General features: G+C 41.4%; 1 protein-coding gene across 2 annotated transcripts in view; it reads right to left on the bottom strand.

Moving 5' to 3' along the window:
* Positions 1–23615, bottom strand: part of GTF2F2 (general transcription factor IIF subunit 2) — a 132359-nt gene extending 108744 nt beyond the window's left edge. The window contains exons 1-5 of one of the 2 annotated variants that reach the window (XM_054014316.1): positions 23372–23614; positions 19824–19897; positions 19318–19336; positions 17818–17962; positions 621–659 (exon numbers count right to left, since the gene is read on the bottom strand). In XM_054014316.1, the coding sequence (XP_053870291.1) occupies positions 621–659; positions 17818–17962; positions 19318–19336; positions 19824–19897; positions 23372–23506 (412 nt within the window). In that variant the 5' untranslated portion in view covers positions 23507–23614. Of the gene's footprint in view, positions 1–620; positions 660–17817; positions 17963–19317; positions 19337–19823; positions 19898–23371 lie in introns of both variants that reach the window. The other variant, XM_054014326.1, reaches the window with a different exon arrangement.
* Positions 23616–24461: the final 846 nt, after the last annotated feature.

Below are 24461 nucleotides of genomic sequence, written 5' to 3'. Positions count from 1 at the left end.
GATTTAAATATCATCATCATCTTTAACCCTCTTTGATAAGCCACTTTTGAAACAACCACCTTACTACTGATCCAAGTATTATTTTTTCCTTTCTTGACTCTTCCTTGACAATTATATACTGTGCACAACAGTTAAGTATGCAGAATCGAATGAATGCAGTACAACCAATATATGACCTTTTTTGATTTCTGACTCTGTAGGGTTAAACCCAAATACCACGTTTTGGGAAAGAGACAGAATAAAAATACTTTCCCATCAAAAAGTCAGAACAAACTACAAATTATCAAACATGAGACCACAGAAAAAACACCAGCCCCAAAACAGAAATACTGAATCCAAACACTTAAAAAAAGATTCTAAGAAATATTAAGGAATTACTAGTCTTCCTTTCCTAGTAACTTTACATTTCTTGTAAAATCTATGAATAATTTCAGTCTCTCATTATAGCAGTCAATCAATTCAAGTTATTTTTCAAATGTATGGCATTTCTCTATCTAGTCACCCTGAACAAACCTTTAAGAAATTAGCACACTAAAACTAAAATAGAAAAACTGAAAATGAGGATTTATTAGATGCAAAGCATTTCTCAAGTGTACCAGGCAGTTGAGTCCAACACTTACCAGCATTGCTGTTCTCAGATTTTTCTTCTGGCTGGCTTTCTGCAGAAAAAGAACAATAATGTTTCTTTGATCTTGGAGTATGACAAAAATTATTCTAAAGTATGTCTAAGAAGTGACTTGCAAAAATCCAAGAATATACAAGTGGATAAAAGGGATAAGAAATAACACAAACACAGGAGTCATTTCCTTAGAGTTTATAAATATACTTTGAAAGAGGCAATTCCCCACAAAGAGCAACAAAAGTCTCATTTGGAGTCCAAGCCTACAACAAACTCCATGCAGGAGCACCCCTAAGCTCCTGTTAATAGGGCTCCATCTGAGCGCAGGCAGCTGCCTATATGGAGTCAGTGACAAGACTGGATTTAAATAATGAATAGAAACCTTCTACTTCACTAGGCCATGCTGGTCAAAACCCATTTTATTTTGTAGGTTTAGAAATGCAGACTGATCTGAAGAGAGATCTGCACTCATGCAGTTTGCAAGGAGTAGAAATGGGGAGAAGACTGGATACAATTGAACCAGGTTAAGTCTCTATAGTCTGTTAGATATATATCCTGGTTTCAGATTGAGAGTTTAAAGAATTTCCAGAATATGAGTAGTGATCGTTAATTACCATGAGATAATCACCTCTCAAACTGTCTATTCTACAGTGATCTTGCAGCTTAGTATACAAAATAAGAGTTTGTTTCTGTAACCCTACTTCCACAGCTGTCTGATTTACCATTTGACTATTATTGTTTCTATAACTGTAGTCCTAAACAGCCCCCAAATGAGACTAGAGCCCCTTTGTGCTAGGCACTGTATATACACAGAGTCCCTGCTCCAAGGCACTTATAATAAAATAGATAGGACAGAAGGGGGGGAACAGAGTGATGAAGTAACTTGCTGAAACTTACAAGCATCCTATCCCCTATACTGGAGGTGGGCAAACTACGGCCCGCAGGACACATCCGGCCCATAAGCCTGTCCTGCCCAGCCCTTGCGCTCCTGGCCGGGGAGGCTAGCCCCCACTGTCCCCACTCCCCCGCTGTCCCCCCCTTCCCCGCAACCACGCCACTGTGTGGGCAGCGCTCTGGGCAGCGGGATTGCACACTCCTGACGAGCAGGCGGCACAGCTGCCAGACATGCTGCTCTGAGCGGCATGGTAAGGGGGCCAGGGCAGGGGGGTTGGATAAGGGACGGGAGGTCCTGGGGGGGCAGTCAGGGGGCGGGGGTGTGGATGGGGTCAGAGCAGTCAGGGGACTGGGAGCAGGGGGGTTGGATAGGGTGTGGGGTCCTGGGGGCGGTTAGGGACAGGGGGTCCCGGGTGGGGGCGGTTAGGGGACAAGGAGCAGGGGGGGTTGGATGGGTCAGGGGTTCTGAGGGAGGCAGTCAGGGGGTGGGAAGTGGGAGGGGTCGGATGGGGGCGGGGGCCAGGTTGTTTGGGGAGGCACAGCCTTCCCTACCTGGCCCTCCATACAGTTTTGCAACCCCAATGTAGCCCTTGGGCCAAAAAGTTTGCCCATCCCTGCCCTATACTAAGGTCTGCATGGCACAAACTACGGATACACAACCTTGCAAGAGATGGAAGACAGTGGATATATTTGACTGAATTGAACCCTAAACAGCTACAGAATTCTGTAAAGATATATTTCTACACAGAAGTATGACAACTCAAAATTAAACTGAATTCTTTCTCCCTGCCTCCACCTCTCCTAAATGTTTTCCAGGATTGGGAATAAAACCAGTATTTCCTCCTTTGATACGGTGTCACACCAATAGGAGATATTTGTCCTTAGCTACTCATTTCAACAGACTTGCCAAAGCGACCATTACAGATTATTTACTTAGATCCTAGAATGCGTTATCACTTTAATTCAGTGAGTATTTTTTATTTATTTATTTATTTTTAAAGTTCAGTTTGTTTCCTCATTTTCTGCCTGTGAGGATTGACAGGCTAAATGCATTAGAAAAAACGATGTCTCTCACAAAAATCTCCTTCTAGGCACTGCCTCTCGAGGGTTCATGATAGAGGTACTATTTGTTCTCTCATTGAGCAAAATCAACTATCACATATATCTACACATAGAGGATATATTATAGCTTTCTTACCCTACAGCATCCCCAAAATTAGTGCAGATTCCTGGCAACATTCAAATACACTGGCATTTTATTCCTGTAGAAATAACATAACATGTCTCTTCCTGTTCAGATACCCCTTTAACATGTTATACTTGTCATACATACGTTGTACGATATTACCCAAACATTAAAGTAAACAGTATCCCAATTTGGTTGTACAGGTAATTTATTTCCACAAAATTCTGTAAGCACAACAATGTATGAGCCTTACTGAAGTCTCAAATGGACAAACTATAAGAGATAATCTATCCCTAACTAGGTTATAAAATAAGAGAAAAGTCATTATTAAGGTTATAAGAGTCATGATTTTTTGGTTCACAAGCTGCAGACACTTAAGTTGTGGTTTTAGTGCATTGAGACATCAGCATAGGGACACTCACAAGACGACACTCCCATGGGGGTTAAGTCTCAGGCTTCCTCTTGACAAGGAATGAAGACATGCCCCCTCTCCCCCAGGGAACCCCAGATGGAGCACGATCACATACACGCTCCAGCACCTTCTTCCAAGCCATGCAGCCTCCTTTCCAAGGCAGTAGAGCAGCACAGAACACTGTGTCCCTCACCTGGCTCTGGAAGGCAAACATAATGGATGGGCAAACAGGCCGAATGTGAGTGAGTGGCTTTGTGATTTGGGGCAAAGGGTCACAATGCCAGTCAAATCTACAGCAACTATAAAAAGTTGCAATTACTACAACAAAATTATGGCCTCCAATTTTCTTAAAGCCTTGATCATTATAGAAAGCTATTTTGTAATTCCAGATTCTATATACTCCTAAAGTCTTCAAGTAAGCTCTACCACAGGTCATTTCTCGGCATTTGAGCAACGTAAGGTTTGTTATTCAGCTAAGACGTGGTGGGCAAACTTTTTGGGCCGAGGGCCACATCTGGGTGGGGAAATTGTATGCAGGGCCGGGACAGGGGGTTGAGGTGAGGGAGGGCAGGGTGTGGGAGGGGGTGCAGGGTGTATGAAGGGGCTCAGGGAAGGGTGTTGGGGTGCAGGGTGTAAAAGGGGGCTCCCTGCATGCCTGCCCTGTCCCTGCGCTGCTCTCGGAAGCGCTGTGGCCCCTGGGGGAGGGAGGGCAGGCAGAGGGCTCCGCATAAACTGCCCTTGCCGCACCTCCAGATACCTCCCCCGAATCTCCCACTGGCCGCGGTTCCCCATTCCTGGCGAATGGGAACTGCGAGGGGCGGTGCCTGGATGCAAGGGAAACACACGGAGCCCAGGGACATGTTGCCGGCCACTTCTGAGAGCGGCGCGGGGCCCACGGCATCACAGGGGGCAATCCCGCAAGCCCGGATCCAAAGGGCCCTGAAGACCATAGTTTGCCCACCCATGAGTTAAGACTACTGCATAAAAAGACAACACACTTAGGCCGTTCACATCATTCTGAGAGGTTTTAGATTCTAGATAAAGTTATCAAGTTCTACAAATGGGACGAGTCAGTTTGCTTTTACTTAGCCACAGAATATGTCCTCAATAGCACATATAAAACTAGAATTCCAGTCTTAGAAAAATATTCTGCCCCTTCCTCATAATTAGGCAATTTGTTTATTATATGTAGCCCATATGTTTTCATAAACATTTTTGGGCCTTCCCTCTCTTTCAGTACTAACTTCAGACACTTGGAGGAAGTTCCTCTTCTGCCTAGTTACTAAGCATATTTTATCACTGCAGATTTGTTCAGTCTCATTGATGTAAGAGTAAAAAAGCCAAATCCTATTGCCCAACATTCTGGGAACCTCCCATACATCAAGGTGACTATATAATCTTTAAAAAGAAGAACAGGAGTACTTGTGGCACCTTAGAGACTAACAAATTTATTAGAGCATAAGCTTTCGTGGACTACAGCCCACTTCTTCGGATGCATATATCCATTCTATATGCATCCGAAGAAGTGGGCTGTAGTCCACGAAAGCTTATGCTCTAATAAATTTGTTAGTCTCTAAGGTGCCACAAGTACTCCTGTTCTTCTTTTTGCGGATACAGACTAACACGGCTGTTACTCTGAAACTTATATAATCTTTAAAGTTATTAAAGTAGACACGTTGCCAACCCCATTCCCCACACAGTGAATCAACTTTCACCACCTAAAATTTATTTTGCACTTTATATCCTCAACATGCCTTATTTGGATTTATACAAGAATTGAAAAGGTTGCTTATCCAAGGCTCAGGACATTCTAGTTAAAACAACAAAAGTGAAATGAAATAGCTTAGTCAGCCACACTCAATCAACTAATAAACATCTGTTAATCTTCACCACACCCATTAGGAAGGGTGAGCAAACAGCATCCCCATTTTACAGATGGAGAAGCTGAGGCAGAGAGATTTGCCCAAAGTGCGTGAAGAGCTGGTATCATCCATCAAAATGCAGTCTGTAAAGAAGTCAGTTGGAGTAGTATTTTTGGTTTTCTGATAATAGAATGCAGCTTCTTTATGATCTTTGCAAATATTTTGGAATCTGCATTAACGAGATAGATCTAAAAGGCTACTGTTGCTTCTACTTCTTTTGATCATGTGGCTGTCAACGGGTTTTCTCCTCCTGCTGCTATAGTTCCACAGTCAGTCCGTAAAAAATTCAAGTACATAAAGTAACAAAGAGGTATTAAATGAGACCTCAGAGGTAGCTTGGACAACAGAATGTGTGACTAAGTGCTAGAATCACAAGAGTACAGACAACTGGAAAGGGTAGCAGGAGCAGGAAGGGTATAATTTTCTGGGGCTCTATCTTTCTCTTTTTTATAACTTTTCGTTTTATTTTTCAGAAATTTCATATTTCATTTTATCCTGGGTGGAAGCCCTGGGGAGTGTCCTGCCCTCTGAGGGGGTTGTACAGATATCAAGAAAAACAGCAGCTTTCAATAACGTGGCAGAAGTTATTTTGTTCAACAACAACAATTGAGCTGAAAACTCATAGACCATAATTTAGCTTTACTGTGATTTGAAATAATAACACAAGATGCTAAAAATCTAGAAAACTGAGGAATTTATAGAAAACAAAAAAAGTGATTTAAAGTGATGTTAGCAGCATTGCTTTAATGAAGGAGGGGAGAAACATTTTTCTCGGACTGTAATCACTTTCAATAAGTAAAATCTTTTCTCCAAAATTCTTAAAATGGCTGGTACGTCTGAGGGTTCAAAGATGTCAACTGGTAACAACAAACCCTAAGTACAAACTGTGAATATTAATACTGGTTGGTACACAATTGCATGTGAAGTATCTAATACTGCAGTAGTGGCTCTGCATGCCAACTCAGAAAGGGTTTTCCACGGGGGAATTAGCATGGAAAAAGAGACTAAGTCAGTTGTGGAAAAAGAAAATTAAGTAGTTGTGAGGGTGGAGAGACAGTGAGTACGACATATTAAGAGACATGGGTAGATGAAGAGGGAGGAACAGAATTACCTGAAGCTTTGAATGCAATCACAAAAAGCTTGAAATTGATGCACTGGAAAGTCTCTAAGAGAGGAGTATCAGTCATAAAAAACTGGCATGGATGATATTAGCAGCTGCATTTTTGTTAAGGGATGTAGCCCATATGTTTTCATATACAGCAAGGGGAAGTCATGCCTGACTAACCTAATAGCCTTCTATGATGAGATAACTGGCTCTGTGGATGAGGGGAAAGCAGTGGATGTGTTATTCCTTGATTTTAGCAAAGCTTTTGATACGGTCTCCCACAGTATTCTTGCCGCCAAGTTAAAGAAGTATGGGCTGGATGAGTGGACTGTAAGGTGGATAGAAAGCTTGCTAGATCATCGGGCTCAACGGCTCCATGTCTAGTTGGCAGCCGGTTTCAAGCGGAGTGCCCCAAGGTCGGTCCTGGGGCCGGTTTTGTTTAATATCTTTATTAATGATCTGGAGGATGGTGTGGACTGCACTCTCAGCAAGTTTGCAGATGACACTAAACTAGGAGGCGTGGTAGATACACTAGAGGGTAGGAATCCGATACAGAGGGACCTAGACAAATTAGAGGATTGGGCCAAAAAAAACCTGATGAGGTTCAACAAGGACAAGTGCAGAGTCCTGCACTTAGGATGGAAGAATCCCATGCACTGCTACAGACTAGGGACCGAATGGCTAGGTAGCAGTTCTGCAGAAAAGGACCTAGGGGTCACAGTGGATGAGAAGCTGGATATGAGTCAGCAGTGTGCTCTTGTTGCCAAGAAGGCTAACGGCATTTTGGGCTGTATAAGTAGGGGCATTGCCAGCAGATCAAGGAAAGTGATCGTTCCCCTTTATTCGACATTGGTGAGGCCTCATCTGGAGTACTGTGTCCAGTTTTGGACCCCACACCACAAGAAGGATGTGGAAAAATTGGAAAGAGTCCAGCGGAGGGCAACAAAAATGATTAGGGGTCTGGAGCACATGACTTATGAGGAGAGGCTGAGGGAACTGGGATTGTTTAGTCTCCAGAAGAGAAGAATGAGGGGGGATTTGATAGCAGCCTTCAACTACCTGAAGGGGGCTTCCAAAGAGGACGGAGCTCGGCTGTTCTCAGTGGTGGCAAATGACAGAACAAGGAGCAATGGTCTCAATGCAGTGGGGGAGGTCCAGGTTGGATATTAGGAAACACTATTTCACTAGGAAGGTGGTGAAGCACTGGAATGCGTTACCTAGGGAGGTGGTGGAGTCTCCTTCCTTGGAGGTTTTTAAGGCCTGGCTTGACAAAGCCCTGGCTGGGATGATTTAGCTGGGAATTGGTCCTGCTTTGAGCAGGGGGTTGGACTAGATGACCTCCTGAGGTCCCTTCCAACCCTGATATTCTATGATTCTAGGATAGTACACATTATCAGTCCATCGAACACTGAATGCCTCTTGGAGAGAGAGAGATAATATAGTTATTTTCTGTGCTGTTTATGTTGGAATTCTCTATACTATGACTGTTCAACAGAAACAATTTCTTACATAAGATTAGAAGGTAGAAATTACTAATAGGTGTTCAGAAACCACACTGAGCCATATAAGAAACTAGACAGCTTTAGTTTTAAGAATTTGGTTATTTCCTAGATTTTTCCACCCACTTTTAAAAAGAAACATTAACACCACATTTATAACTCAACGTGGCAGCTTGATCTATGAATATTTCAGACATATAGTAAGTTTAGAGTAAAAAAAAAAAAAAAAAAAAATCAGCAGCAGTATTAGCATTTAACTTGCATCTAGGAACAAGTCATTAGAAAGAGAAAGTTCAGGACCTATGGAGCCAAACTCAAAATTCCACATAAGCGGGACCAACTCCACCCAATTTACTGGAATTATCCACCTTATACTAGGTTTGAATTGGCCCATAGTGCAAAATCTACACATATCCCATATGTTGGGCCTGATCCTGCTGTTCTGAATCACACAAGTAGCACATTTTTCCAAGCAGTTCTACCCAAGATCTAACATAGCAAGAAAAGCACTTTTCATCACCCATAAATCAAACATTTGAAAGTAATGTTAAAATTTACAGTCAGCATTTCTGAGCCACCTGCTGTCACAAAATGATGTAAGGGGCTACTAAAATAGGATGGGAACTGATTTATAGTCACATTCAGGAAAAAAAAGTGTACTGCTAAATATTTAACACAATCACCCTCCAATTTTTGATCCAGTATTGAAACGGACAAATAATGCTTCTTTCTAGCCCCATGGTGGCTGCCAGTAGAAAGCTCAGAAATGACAATTTTAATCAAACATGTCCAGTCTGAAAGAGAAACCTTACCCATATATTAAAAAACACCCTCATTTTGCTTAGTGTTGCATATTGGAATATATGCAAAAAACTCCAAAAACATCCCCGCCCCACCCCACCCCAAAAAAATTACAACTATGATAACTGATGACAAAGACAAAACAAAATGACTGGAAGCACAAATAGCATTGTTGCATAGCAACTGGTGATGCACATATGGTGATGTTTATGGAACACGATGTAGTTTATATTTATTGCAAAAATAAGACCAAAAATCAGCCTAGACAGCAAGAGAAACAATTGTGTTCTGGGTTCCCCGTGCAACAATCATAGAAACCACACCTTCCAGTTACATAGCTTTCGTAAACTGATCTTCAGGAACATTACCCAGGCATTAGTGTTTTACCGAGCAATAGGATATATACACATTGCAGATAACATACACTAGTATCCTTACCAAAAAAGGCTGCATAAGCCAAACCAGCCAAGTAACATTTCTGAGAGGTGGGTATCAGCTATCAACCTACACTAAATAGATACACCTCTACCCCCATATAACGCTGTCCTCGGGAGCCAAAAAATCTTACTGCGTTATAGGTGAAACCGCGTTATATCGAACTTGCTTTGATCCACCGGAGTGCGCAGCCCCACCCCCCCGAAGCACTGCTTTACAGTGTTATATCCGAATTCGTGTTATATCGGGGTAGAGGTGTATTTCAATTGTTATTTTGTAGTTGGACAATACAGCAAATTAGGTTGGCATTTTGTACCTGGTGTTTTGGAATGAAGTACAATGCTTCATATAGTTCCGCAGAACTGTTTTAGAATATACAATGTGTGCAAAACTAAACCGATGGGGACAGGGAAGGAATGCAGAAATGCATCAACACACAAAGCCTAATATGCTTTTAGGAAGCATACAGGTCGGATGAGCCAGATTTTTAAAGGTATTTCAGGGCCTCAAGGTGCAGATAGGCACCTAGTGGGATTTTCACAAGGATTTAGACACCTAACTCCTATTGCATACAACCTATATGGATACATACGTATGATCAGTAAGCAGACTTATGTATGGGCACACTGTCTGAATCAAGAATCAAAGTGGGTTTGCTTTTTTTCACCTTCCAGATTTTAACAAATTGTAAGTAACCATCTTTATCATGATAAGAACGAGAACTGGAGGCTCTCTCAGTAGTCCTGGAGTTATGCAACATGATACTATGTGAAGGATCATCTATTATGCCTCAAGCTTGATCCCTTACCCGTTCAGGGAGGTCCACAGAGAAAGAACAAGGTGAAGTAGTGGCTGAAGTGCCTTAAATCTGTGTAGCAACCTCTCTCTAGCTACTGTTAAGAGCAGCAATAGCAGACTTCAGAGGCAGCTATATTCATCCCTCTTTTCTCAGCCAGAAAGGATGGTCACTTTCCTGAGGTCCACAGGAAGGGGGAGGGGGAGAAATAAGAAAATATCTTTGGGCTAAAAAAAAAGAGGAAGTACTGTACATTTAATCAGTTGGGTTTTTATGAAGTTTTTTGTTTCATTTTGTTTTAAAACTAGTACAGTGTTTAGGAAAGGTGTTGACTTGAAAGCACTGGAAAATGAAGTACTCCATTTATCTACAGAACAAATGCATTTCACCCACATTGTTTTACTAATGTCTAAACCTGGACTCAGAAGGAGCATTTAAAATGGAAGAATGATCTCTAGGTCAATTTTGTCTTTGGGCCACCTGCTCAGATTGGCACTTCTACCAGCATTCTTGTTAATTGTAGTGCAGTTTGTGACAGACTTTTAAAACAGAAACAGGAGTGAGCTCATCAACACATTCCTTGGAGGTAAGGAGATGTGGTGATAATTGGCGCCTGGTGGGCTTACCCCGCCTGTGAGCATCACCAAGGGAAGTTGATAAAAGTTTATGAAGGGTTACAACCACCTATAACAATGAAAAGGTGCAAAAGGGAGAAAGCCTGAATTAGGACAAACAAAAAGACCAACTGATATTAATTTAAGACTGCATTAAAATCATGTTTGGTAAACAAGTGAAGTGTGGGGTCAGAAATTAACAGAACAAAATTAGCATGAGGGAAATTAGGCTTACCTGGTGAATAAACTAATGAGAGGATAGGCTATTGTACCCATCATCCCCTTTTGGGGTCCCTAAAAAAAAGATTTTGGGTGAAAGCAAGTACAAGTGCAACTATTGCTGACTGAAAAGAAAAAGAAATAAAAAGAGGAGCAAGCTTCATTATGGCTGCCACCCCCACCACCTCCTGGGACATTGAGATCCATCATGAGACCACTGGGCATTTGCCATCCTAATCCTGAGAGATGCCCCAACCAAACCAGGCCAAGAGAGGGACCCAGATGACGTTTCGACTTCCACTGGCTCCAGATGTATCCCAACCACCACCTGGGATGTGAGACTTTCTGTGTGTCCCCTACCCCTTCCCATCTTTTCCTTTCCCACCTTACTACTTCTCTTTCCTGTCCTTCTCCATTTTCTTTCTGTCTAATAAAAGTCTCATTTAAGTTCATCATTTAGCAGCAAGACATTCCCTGGGAAATATCCCTCCCTCTTCCACCCTCTCATTTCACCACTTCAACCAAGCTTCACAATCATCATAGCTGTGAACAGTATTAAATTGTTTGTTTAAAACGTATACTGTGTGTATATCTATATAATACATAGGTTCCAGGGAAACTTTTTTCACCAGACAAAAAAACACAGCCCCCTCCCCCCCCCCCCGTTTACATGAATTCTTATGGGGAAACTGGATTTGCTTAACATCGTTTTGCTTAAAGTCCCATTTTTCAGGAACGTAACTACAACGTTAAGCGAGGAGTTACTGTACGATGACCACACTCTAAGTACACTTCCTTTTTAAGTAGATCAGCAAATTGAGACTGCAGCTGCTCCCAGCAAGCTCCCTCTGTCCTGAGCCCTGTTGTGTCCCACCCCTGCTCTATGGAAATAGGGTAAGCGAGGGGCAGGAGCAGGGGGGAGGGGGACACCCTGACATTAGCCCTCCTCTCCCTCCGCACAGCAAGCAGGAGGCTCCCGGGAGCAGCTCCAAGGCAGAGGGCAGGAGCAGCACATGGCAGTGGGGGGAGGCACAGCTGAACTGCCAGCAATTGATAGCCTGCTGGGTAGCTGCAGCAAAGGAAACTTAGGGGAGCGGGGAGCTTATGGGGGGCTGCTGGTGCACCCTGATTTCAAGCCCCCACCAGCTAGTTGCAACGGGCTGCTCTTCCTGCAAGCAGTGGACAAAGCAGGCAGCTGCCAAACAACATTATATGGGAGCATTGCACAACTTTAAACAAGAATGATCTCAAATCGATCAGCAACGTAAAAACGTTAACCAGGACGACTTTAAGTGAGGAGTTACTATACTTGATTTTTAAACTTAATAAAAATAAAATTAAAGTATAACCAAAAAAAAGCATGGAAAGAATGTAGGCCCACATTAGATTTGGATGAACCCTGGTTTTAAATTGAATTGGGATTAATAGCTGGAACTGAGCAATAGACTCATGGCATGCAACCAAAGAAGTCATGAGAAAGAAGAGCTGTTGTGTTAAACTTGTAATGAACCTTCAAAATAGCTAAAGTAACAGAAATAAATATAGTTAATTGGGTACCAGGTACAGTAAATAATTGGCTGTATAAGAAAAACTCCTTCATCAGGCCTTAGCTAGGGTCTAATAATTGGCAATGACACCACTTGTTTGTTAAAGGGTATAAAAAAGTAAACTCATAAAGGGTTCACACCTGCCTGCCCAAGTTGGAACTGACCAATATGGGTTTAAGCACCCCTGGGTTTTCCCCATTTGTAAGTATCTTAATCAAATACTTATAAGTGTTTTGTTACTGTTTGGAGGTAGTAAACTGCTTATTATTTAGGCGTGTTTAGAGCAACTGTATAAATACCATACAGCCTTTGGATTTAATAAAGGAATTTATCGTTAAATTGGGCCCCATACTAATACCCTACATCAATAATAGTAATTCCAACAAGCACATTTTTTGCTTCATTGTATATCATCACACAACTTATAATAGTCATGTAACAAAAAATCCACACATGACAATTTTCAATGGTCTGGGCTCAGTAAGAAGCACAATTATAGTTTATGAATGCTCACATAATTCACCCATTTGTTGCCTCTTAAACTAAGTTTTTGTAAACTCACTGGGGCAGGGGATATCTTCCTATAAATCTATACAGTGCCTTTGACAACTGGGTTCTCACCTGCAGGCTCCAACATAATGCATATCAGTATACAAGCCTATCACATATTTTTTATGTTATTTCTTCACTAAGCAGTGTTAGTCAGACAGACATGCTGTTAGGTACCACTGAAGTCAATAGAAGCATGATCAGTACTTGTATCATCAAAATCCTTTTGGATACAGACAAACCATAAAGCAGATGAAAATTGCAACTGTGAAGGGTACATCTACACTGCAGCTCGGGGTGTGATTTGCAACTCTTGTAGACATACCAGTGCTGGCTTTAATCTAGCTAGCTCTCTAAAAATAGTAGCGAGGAAGTGGTAATGTGGACTTCTGCTTGGGCGGCTAATCCCACCTAACCCCGTAGGTACATATTCACTTGAGCCACCCACGCCACTGCGCTTTCAATGCTATTTAATATGAGTTAGCTAAATTAAAGCTAGTGTGAGTAGTCTACACAAATTGCAAATTACATCCCTGGTCCCAGTGTAGACATACCCCACAACTTCAGCAATGCCCCAAAGTCCCAGTTGTGAAAAAGGCCAATATGATTCTGGGGTGTATTAATGGGAGTGTCAAATGTAAGATATGGGAGGCAACTGTCCCATTCTATCTGGCACTGGTGAGGCCTCAGCTGGAGTACTGTGTCTAGTTTTGGGTGCCAAACCTTAAGAAAGATGTGGACAAAGTTAAAAGGAGAACAACAAAAATATAAAAGGTTTAGAAAACCTGACCTACAGGGAAAGATTTAAAAAAAACCTGAGCATGTTTGGTCTTGAGAAAAGACTAACATCCTGATGAGTGGTCCTGATGACAGTCTTCAAATACTTTCCAGGCGGTTATAAAAAGATGACAGTGATCAATTGTTCTCCATGTCCAGTGAAGATTGGACAACTAATGGGCTTAATCTGCAGCAAGGGAGATTTAGGTTAGCTATTAGGAAAAGCTTTCTAACTATAAGGGTAGTTAACCACTGGACTAGACTGCTAAAGGAGTGGAATAATCTCCATTACTGGACATTTTAAAGAAAAGGTTGGACACACACCTGTCAAGGTCCTGCCTCAGCAAAGGGGACTGGATATGATGACTTCTTGAGGTCCCTTTCAGCCCTACATTCCTATGATTCTATGACATACACTAGCTACTGTCCAAACATAGAGGAAATAGAGTTCCATGCTCCAAAGAGCATCCAACATACTAAGAAGACAATGAAAGAAACTGTGTAGGGGGGAAACAATACCCAAGCAAAGTAATATGGCTGATAATAGGTATGTCTTGCTACTTACATTTGTTTTCAAATTAAACAAGGCAATAAATTCCTTACCCCTTACCCTCCTTTCCTCCCTCCACAATTCAATCTACATCTTTTGTCATAGTAATTTATAGATTCAGCTCCAGTGTCTTTAGGCCACTCTCTTCCAATAAATTAGCAATTCATACATAAGATAAATAATGAAATAGGCATTGTGGGAAAAGTAGATCTGCAGGAAGGATTTAAATGAGATATTAGTGACTTTACAAACCAACCCAGAAAACTGCACTGCATGCATAGAGAGTATCATGGAAAAAGCACAGATTGTTGTAGGGGGAAATGGACAAATTGTGTATCAATGCAGACATCACAGGGGGGCGAGGGGGGAGCATGTCATAAGATATAGGTCAAGGCTATTTAGGGCTTTGAAGGCTACTGCAAGAAGCTTGAGCCTGATGTGGTATAGAAGACAGAAGTATTCACATTTAGATTCTGACCACATCACCTGAGGAGCATCAAAGATGATCCTAGTGGTGGTAGCATATATTGACTGAAGTGGAATGATATGTCACAGTGCTTCTTTCAGTGGACTACTCATATAAGTAGAGTTACACAGGTTAAGACTTTACAGAATCAGGATGTAACTAAGTTTCACATAAATCATTTTCATGGATTCAGTTCCTATGGCATACACAGATGAACACACAACAAAAAGATGCTAGCTTAGGTTGTAGAAAAAAAAAGTAATTCTAAGTTAGCCATACATGAATACACAATGCTGCCAGCTTTACTCAGAATATTGCTAGAGTGTGTTTAAAAAAAAAAAAAAGTCACAAGATATTCTTTGCATCATACACAAAGACGATTTTCAAAGGCTTGTAATTTGGTTAAATCAAAACTACCTTTCCCAGCAGAACACCCAAAGGTGCACTCTCAATAGTAGCTATTTCCATGCCAAATTTCAGTTTAATATCCCACTCCATTTTGATACTACAATTGTACAAGACAGGGTTGCAATGATTCTCTTTTACTTTTCCAGTAACAAGGATTCCCCCCCCCCCCCCACACACACACACATTTATAAGCAAAAACAGTTTAATCTTATTTTGGGAAGTTTGAACAAATATTCATCATAAAGCACAGACCAAACTTGAAAAATTACAGCAAGTTGTAAGAGACTGAAAAACAGGGGGTCAGAACATTAGCCATTTTACAACTTTAACTATACTGGTTGCTGCTGCTTTTAGTTTATTAATCAACTTGGCTCTTAAAATTGAAGTTGAGGACTTCCCACTGCCCCTAAACAAAAAGGCACAGGGATATAGATTCCTTCCCTTGTTTGCAGAACTTTTTTCCCTTAAAGAACAAGTATGAAATTGAGTAACTGTTTCCAACTCAGAAACAATGCATGATAGAGCAATTATGATCTAAAGTACCTAGGCGAGATCACATCAGAAAAAAATATCAGTGTTGACAACTGAATGAAACAAAAATACATTTGATTTCACCAACTGAATATATGAATTTAGTTTCCAATTTACAGAAAACTAAACCATTCTACCAACCTTTCTGTATACAATGTTAATCAGTTTTCTGTGTACCATGCTATCTTTGCTAACAGAAGCACAATTCATCTAGCAATTGAATTTGGTTTTATCTAATTACATTATCTATTATATTGACTTAGCATACTAATCACTTAAAGGAACCCACCCACTCTGCTGCTAACTATGCACTTTATACTAACTCAGACTGTAAAACTTAGAATATTTAGCAATTTAGTGGACTTCCCTTCTGTTTCAAAAGGACATAACCCATTCTGAGAGATCAGAATTGTGTATTTACGACAAGCAGTGCTTCATAACAAGTAAAGTTGATGATCATTTATTTTATCTTGAAAGACTCCTCAGATTTAGCCAAAACATTAATGCCAAGTTCTGGTCTGGCTTACACTCCAAGACTGCACAAGACATAAATCAGGAGAGAAAATGGCTCAAAAAACTTTTCTACGCATTATTCTCCATTACAAATGAGAATCAGTATTTTCCCCTGGTATTTTTTCTTACCCCGCCTTATTGTCTAATCCATTTGAAGTTCTCTAGGATACACCTAGTCAGATAGCAGATGGAAAGTGTATTAGGAATCACTGTCATATAATTACCCACTCTAATGCGGAAATTTAAATTTTCCATTTCATTGCCTTATGACAGACACAATGCAGTCATAAACATGTGTGCCATACAGGGGTATGTTGTATCACCCAGCAGTTCATCGCAATAAGTAGGTCTGTCCCTTAACCCTTTTTTAAAAACAAAACAGTATCTCGGAGACTCATGAACGATCCCATGCATATTTATATGGTGTCAAGTCTAAAGCCTAATTATTACACTTCAAATGTCACTGTTAACTATTCCATTGTTGAGCATTCATATTCAGGCAATGTGTTTATCCACTCTAAAATATAGTGACAGATATTTGGGCAAGATGCAACAGGGGCAGCTAGTTCCTAGCCAGTCTTGCAGGAGTGGAAAATGAAGAATTCAAACCATCCAAAAATCCAGCGTATCCAAATGTATAGTCACCTCTGAACCTGCCCAAAAAGGGGAGGGAAAGCATCAAACTTTATTTGCCTATTGAGAACTCCCAAACATTCCAAGATGCCTGAAGCCCCAAATATCCTCTACTAAGCTTTCAAGGCATCCAGCCTTTCTTTTCCCCCCACCTTATTTTTGATGATGCTGCCACACATTTACAATATACAAATCTGCAGCACACAAAGTTCGGGGACTACATAACATTAATCAGAACAGCCAACCAGCAAAGGGAAAATATACTGACTATTCCACAAGAGAAAGGAGAGCAGTGAAAGGGAGGGCACTATCATAATTTTGATGTTTCCATCATATAATTTAGGCCTAACATGCTCATAGAACATGGTATCCTGAAAATGCCCCACACTTACCATGTATTGCTACTATAATATCAGTGACCTACACATAATGTAGGTCAAGGAATTTGAATCCAATAGACAAAAATACAGTTATTTTTCATGCGCTCCAAATACCACATTACTATTACACTTTCTGACAAAGTGAACAACTGGAAAGTTTGACGAATGACAGTTAATATTCACTGGTCAACAAGACACTATATCAAGACTGATAGAAAAAAATGAACATAATTCAAAATTGTTTTTCATCATACTGTAGCTAGATTCCCGACAAATCTATCCTTTCCTCCAAAAGAAGTGTTGAACAAACCAGCAGTTTTCTGCTGGGTCATCCTATCAGAAGCACAAGTTGTAATGAAACCCAAAGGTTTTGTACTGTACTCCATTCTTCCTCTCTGATCTGTTCAGCAGGCTGATATTGGAATGTACAATACAATCCTTTCTGGAGACATTTTAGGCCCTTACTCAATTAAAAGAAGAAAAACAGTCAACTAGAACGAAGTGTTATGTGCATGCATGTGACCATAAAACAAAACTGAAAGGTCTTTATTTTAGACCAGGGGTTGGCAACCTGCAGCACGCGAGCTGATTTTCAGTAGCACTCTCACTGCCCGGGTCCTGGCCACCGGGGGGCTCTGCATTTTAATTTAATTTTAAATGAAGCTTCTTAAACATTTTAAAAACCTTATTTATTTTACATACAACAGTTTAGTTATATATTATAGGACTTATAGAAAAGAGACCTTCTAAAAACGTTAAAATGTATTACTGGCATGCAAAACCTTAAATTAGAGTGAATAAATGAAGACTTGGCACCCCACTTCTGAAAGGCTGCTGACCCCTGTTTTAGACCTATCAATTTGATAGTGTCCTTTTAACCAACTATCATGCTGAGATTATGAATCTATGCAAACATGCATGACAGGAATTATATTAACAAATAATTTTCATTCTAACTTACCTGCAGAGCTTTCTGTAAACACTGTTAACGTCTGTCCTCCCACACTTTGCAAAAGAAATGGATGTTCTCTGGGTGCACTGACTGAAGCAGGTTTTCCTCCAATATCATTGATACTTGCAAGATCTTCATTCAAAGTAAATGATACCTAACACCCACAATGAACATAAAATTACTACATAGACCTTTTAACTACATAGATTTTAAAGCTTAGGAAACAGGAAGAGAAAGAAAAATGAAATAGTACAATACAATTTTGAATTTTTCAAATATACATCTGGGATCTAATTTTTAATATACTAATCTTCTGAAATATTTTATTCAACATTTTCACATAGGATTATTTATACAATTTACTCAGATTTTTATTATCTCCTCTTGATGACAGAGAACAATTAATTGCATTTCATTATTTTTAAAAATGTTTGAGAACCTAAGATAGTTATACCTTTCAATGTAGATATTTTAAATGTTTCACACAGCTAACTTCACTTTTGAGAAAGTGTCAGCAGCATATATTACAGCCAACTATGAGCCTGATCAAACCCCAAAGACAACTGGAGTCTCTCCACATATTCCAGTGAGAGTTAGATCAGACTCTAAGGGTACATCTACACTACAGCGGGGAGTCGATTTAAGATACGCAAATTCAGCTACGTGAATAGCGTAGCTGAATTCGACATATTGCAGCCGACTTACCCCGTTGTGAGGACGGCGGCAAAATCGACTTCTGCCGCTTTCCGTCGGCGGCGCTTACTACCACCTCCGCTGGTGGAGTTAGAGCGCCGATTTGGGGATCGATTGTCGCGTCCCGACGGGACGCGATAAATCGATCCCCGAGAGGTCGATTTCTACCCGCCGATTCAGGCGGGTAGTATAGACCAGACCTAAGATGGTAAATTCAGCTTTTACCCACTGCTGAATTTTTGCTAAGTCTCTTCCAATTCAATGTATTGGTTGGCTCTGGGGTATACTGAATCATGCTGCTACCTTCTCATCTAACATGAAAGGTAAAATACTTAGTAAAGCTATTATTCATTCAATTGCTAATAAAAGAAATTAATCAGCTCCCTTTGCAGATGAAAAAGACCCTCAAACTCCCTAATACTTTATATTTAACAAAACCAATGAATAATACCAAATATGATATGGTATATTTCTGAACTCTTACTTCTTTGTTTCCAACTTTTTCTGCTTAACATTAATACCTAGCTCTTATATAGTGCTTTTCATCAGTAGATCTCAAAGCGCTTTATAAAGGATATTAGCATCATTATCCTTATTTTACAGATGGGGAAACTGAGGCACAAAGCAATAAGTGACTTGCCAAGGTCACGCAGTAAGCCAGTGACAGAGCCAGTCACCAAGGTCTCCCAACTCCCAGTCCAGTGCTCTATTACAAGTACTATAAGAGAAATTTACACTACAAAGAAATATACATTAAGCAACACTAAAGTTCAAAATATAACACATTTATAGCCTTTGGATTTGATAATTACTTACTTCTGTTCTTCCTTGATTTCTGTAAAAGAAAATATTTAATGTTTTAGTTTCCATAATCTAATTTCACAGGTCTAGCTCCTCTAATAACAGCAGCAACCTCAAATTCTAGCTTTGTTCCTGTCTTCACTCCTGAGCTACCCAAGTACAAATGGGAAAATCAGCAGGAGCAAATAGAAGCAACACAATAGCATATAAATAAATTGATGGAGATTCTCTATTTAGATGTGCCTATTTCTGATGTCTATGAAATCAGAAATGGTGTTCTAAAATATATCTACACACACCAGTATAATTTTTTGTATTCATACTGTTTATAATTTACACTAATCACTGGGCAGCTATATTTCAAGCTTCATAGAAAAAAACACAACTTGTATTTGCAATAAATATTATGCAATATAAGTAGTACTTCACTGCAATACACTACTGTATATTAAAAATAACTTTTTCTACTTCTGTAATAATTCTAAGAATTCCTACCAAAAAAAATATGGTGAACTACTTACTTGGCAATCCTCAGCTTCCCTACTTCACCCCTTCCTGAAGCTTTAGTCCATTGTTGTGACAAGTACTTGGGGACCTAAATAATGATAAATTTCAGGTAACTATACAACAGATTGATATATCAAAGATTTTATTGTTTTTTTTATTTTAAAAAATCCATCTTTTTTATATTGCTTTCTTTGCAACAACAATCAAAATACACTGAAGATTAATATTTCTTTGCTAGGAAAGGCAAAGAGAATAAGTCAGCACCAAAACCTGACCATATCTAAATTTTCCAAAGCCTACTAATTATCACCTAAGATGTATGGCTTAAATGAGACTAAAAGAGGTGATTACACATTGCAGCCTTAACACTTAACAGGACATCTGAATGACTTGTGGAACAAAAAAGGAAGTCAAGTTTTACTAACCCTAAGGCCATGCACTAAAAAAGCGTTCATGTACAATGTTCTTTTTATGCTCTTCTTTTGACACTCAGAATACATCAGAAGCTCCAGCAAATCCACTTTTATTTTTAGCTTTGTAGCAATAACTTTCTAGGGTTTTACTAGTACAGTAAAGTCATTCCATATTTGCACTGATATCCACTGTAGAAAATACATACAACTAAAGGATTGGAGTACTTGTGACACCTTAGAGACCACAGGTACTCCTGTTCTTTTTGCGGATACAGACTAACATGGCTGCTACTCTGAAACTAAAGGATTGCATACTTTGTTGCTTTTGTAGGCAGAGCTGCACACCCAATGGGAGAGAGAGAAGCACCCAACACAATGGGATCCTGATCCATGACTATGGCTCCTAAGTGCTATGGTAATACAAATATTAAATAATAATATTAAGCCACAGCCTGTGATGTATAGGCAGTATCAGTGGGCACCAGTAAGATTTATCTGCCAGCAGCACCAATCAGGCACTTGGTGGGCCTGATTTTCCCCTCACTTATACCAGTGGAAATCAAGCTTTTTCCAGATTTACATTTTCACCAACCTCAATAGGGTTCTGCCTATTGCTGCCTAGAACGTTCTCTGAAATTTTGGAATTGATACAATGTTTAAAAGTTGTCACATTACACACAGAACAAAAAAGATGCCACGAAGTGTAGGGCCTCACTTCACCCAGCTACATCTGTAGTTGTATACTGGATGGGATTATGCAATCTAAAGGCAGACAGGAAATGTCTTACACAATAAAACACCCACTATGGTGGATTTCTTTTAATTTTAGCAAGAACAATTAGGAGGATCAGTTTTCAAAAATCTTTTAACAATCCTGAATATAGTGTACAGAAACATTGCAATCTTTTTCTATAAATAAAATCAGAATTCAAATAATTTTAACTTAGATTTTGGAAAAGGGATTCCCCAGTTAAGGTCTGACATGAGGCCATGAGTGAACTAACAGCGTCTGAACAAAATATATATAAAATACTTAAGATTCTAGAGACATGATCTTTATTCTTGGCTATGTAGATAAGGATAACACTTCTCCCTCACAATTTGTAACATGACCATGCGGGAAAAGAGATAACATAAAGCAATACCATTTCAAAATAAAATACTCCCTAATTAGCACAACCTACTTTTCTATTTTTTGCACTCTAAAAACCTCATAGCCTTAGTTGTACTTACCTTTATTGCATATATTCCTAAAGCACCCACCACTGTAATATCTGGGCTATTATTACCTATTAAGTTGTCTCTCTCTGGGATACTTTCTATATTAGCTTCACACATTCTAATGTGAAACCAGGTTAGCCAGAACTGTTTTCCAACAGGTCTTTTCCCCAGAAATTAATTAACAATTTCAACATTGTTATACCTGGTCTTCATTAGCCAGGGAAATCATGTTGTGAACTGTTGTGGTAAAGCAGCACTACACAAAACATTCTATTGTTTAAAGAGAAATCTTAAAGAGATTCCTAACATGTTGGGGGACCTACTTACAAAAGTTTGCCCTGGTTTAAAAATCCAGTTCAGACCTGAAGCAGGTCTGCTATCTCTCCTTCAGGTCTGAACTGGATTTTAAACCAGGAGGGTAGGGGAAAACTATGCATAACCCTACTACAACACTAGCAAACTATATAGCTGTAATTCACAAGTGTTGCAGCAATGGTAGAAAATGTAACATGGGCAGGATTTACATGTTTTTACCATTGTATCATCTAGCCTGTGATAACACAGTGGTAAAAATGCTCAACTAATTGTAGCTTGTTGGCTTAAAAAAGGCTCAGTTGTTTGCAGTTACCAAGTTCAGTTCACTACCATCTTCACGACAACACCAAAACACGTTTGAACCATGCTGGGGTACTACAGAGTTGTGGGCTCCCACTATATGAAAGGAAGTACAATGTTACGAAGACCATAGGCTTAGTCAATACCAGCCATGGAAGTCATTTTTAAGTCATGTTAGCACCTATCTGTGACAAATCATGTTTTAAAAGGGTTCTTGCTATCCTTATTCTCCTCTTATTATAGAGAGTGCACCTAGGAAAGTTCTGTCGCTGATAACCAATATCAAACTGGATCCCCTCATCTCCTCAAACAGATTTGAAAACTCCTTGGTAAGCGTAGGTAGGACCAACTCATTTTCAACAGGGCTTCATAAAACCTACTAGTCAGAAACTGACACTAAAGAGGAAGTACAAACACCTGGTGACAAGCCCACTCCTTGACCTTGTCCACATTGAGGATTTTCTGAAATCTTTTATTGCTGGTGCTCTAACACCAGTGCTGCCAATGATGGAGGCAATAGCATAATCCAGCCACTGGCTTTTTTACCACTGTGTCATCTTGAAAATCCCAAATGCAGATATAACCCCAAGTTCTTAGAAGATAAAGTATGACGTGAATCCTAGCAGGGTGCTGACACTGCTTAGTGAGCCTCATTCATCTCTGCCCAAGAGTGTCTGATAAATTTGAAGCCCTCACCCCAGCTACAGGAAAGGAGAATTTTCATTCTCTTCTTCCTGCCACGGTCTCCTGAATGCTACTGGGATGGAGAGACGATTCCACCATTTCACTCCCTCTCCCCCTTGCCTTGCTAGTGCTCACAGTCTTTGCCAAAAGCAGAGCGGCCGTTACATGCCACTCGTCAGTTTCAGGGTTGCTCCAAAGCGCAGCCACTGAAGGGGCCGGAGTCTCGCAGCTCTCTGGGCACGGTGCCGGGCAAAGCAATGAGCAGCCGTGGGACCTGCCCGCCGACTCTGCATTGGTTCGCGCGTGGCGAGGTCTCCGCAGCTCCCGGGAGACCACACGAGCCTCTGCTTTCCTGCGGCGACCGTAGGGGCCGCCAAGGGGAGTGGGAAAGTCACTCCGCCCCCCGCCCCGAGCAACAGAAACAGGGAATTGCTGCCGCCCCCAGAAGAATCTCCCCGCCCCCACAGGGACCCCGCCCCGGCGTATTCTCGAGACGAGCTCCGGTCTCGGCCCCAGGGAGGGAAGGAGCCGCCGCAGCCCGTGGCAGGGCCTCCCTCGCGGGGGCAGAAGCCGGGGGGCGGGGGCAGGATGAGTCGCTAGCCCGGCCCAGGGCCCGCGCGGCCTCTCACCTTCACCAGCCACATGCCCGTGTTCTGCTTGGCCCCGGTCAGGTCCAGCTCCCCCTTCTCACTCATGGCGGCCCGGGCCCGGGCGGGGGACGCGGAACGAGCTCGAGGCGCCCGCACACACAATGGCAACTGCATCCACCCGGACGGGAATCAGCAGCTCACCCGTCTACGGCGGCCCCACGCCGCCAAACTTCCGCGGGAAAGCGGAGCGAGGAGGGAGTTCCTCGCCTCCCCGGGAGAAAAGGGAAGCCTGTGGAGTCTCGCGCTTCCTCGGGCAGGGGTGGGGGCGGGGCAGCAACGGGGCCTGAGTCCGGGGCGCTGTAGTGACTGACACCGCACGGTGGCAGCCGGGTCCTCCTGTGCTGCAGGCCGGGGTGTTTCCCTCGCGGCACGGGGGAGGGAGGAGGCCTGGTGCGCTGCAGTGAGCCCCAGGGTCACCCAGGCTGACTGAGTAGGGAGGAGATGAAAAGCAGCCACTGGCCTTGCCCGTGGCGGATTGAGTGAGAGGCCCCTGGAAGAGTTGGGTTATAGACGGTGCTTAATTTGTACTGAAAGAGGTGCCAGGGCGGAAGCAATGGTTTACTTTCATAACTGATATGGCAACCCAGAGGCGTTGGGGTATGAGGTGCCTGAGCTATACCCTGGCACAAACTAAGCAATGGTTATAGAAACAACAAGGTAGCCATTCCAGCAGAAGGAAGTCAGATGCATGCCATTTTTATCAATAATGGTTAATATTAGTACTGTAAAAGTCAGCCACTTCACAGCATCCCCAGAGCCTGGGCAGGACTGGAGAATCATCAGGCTCTATCAACGCAGATTTGGCCCAAAATTCAGGTTAAAGTAGAGTGACCAGATAGAAAGTCTGAAAAATCGGGATGGGGGTGGGGGGTAATCATAGAATATCAGGGTTGGAAGGGACCTCTGGAGGTCATCTAGTCCAGCCCCCTGCTCTAAGCAGGACCAATCCCCAGGTGCCTATATAAGAAAAAGCCCCAAATATCGGGACTGTCCCTGTAAAATCAGGACATCTGGTCACCCTAGGTTAAAGGCAAGCTTTTACTAAAACACTTTGGTGACATTTCCCCAA

This window comes from Malaclemys terrapin, chromosome 1 (assembly GCF_027887155.1).
Source record: "Malaclemys terrapin pileata isolate rMalTer1 chromosome 1, rMalTer1.hap1, whole genome shotgun sequence".
Taxonomy (NCBI): domain Eukaryota; kingdom Metazoa; phylum Chordata; order Testudines; family Emydidae; genus Malaclemys; species Malaclemys terrapin.
This window is presented reverse-complemented; position numbering and strand designations above follow the sequence as displayed.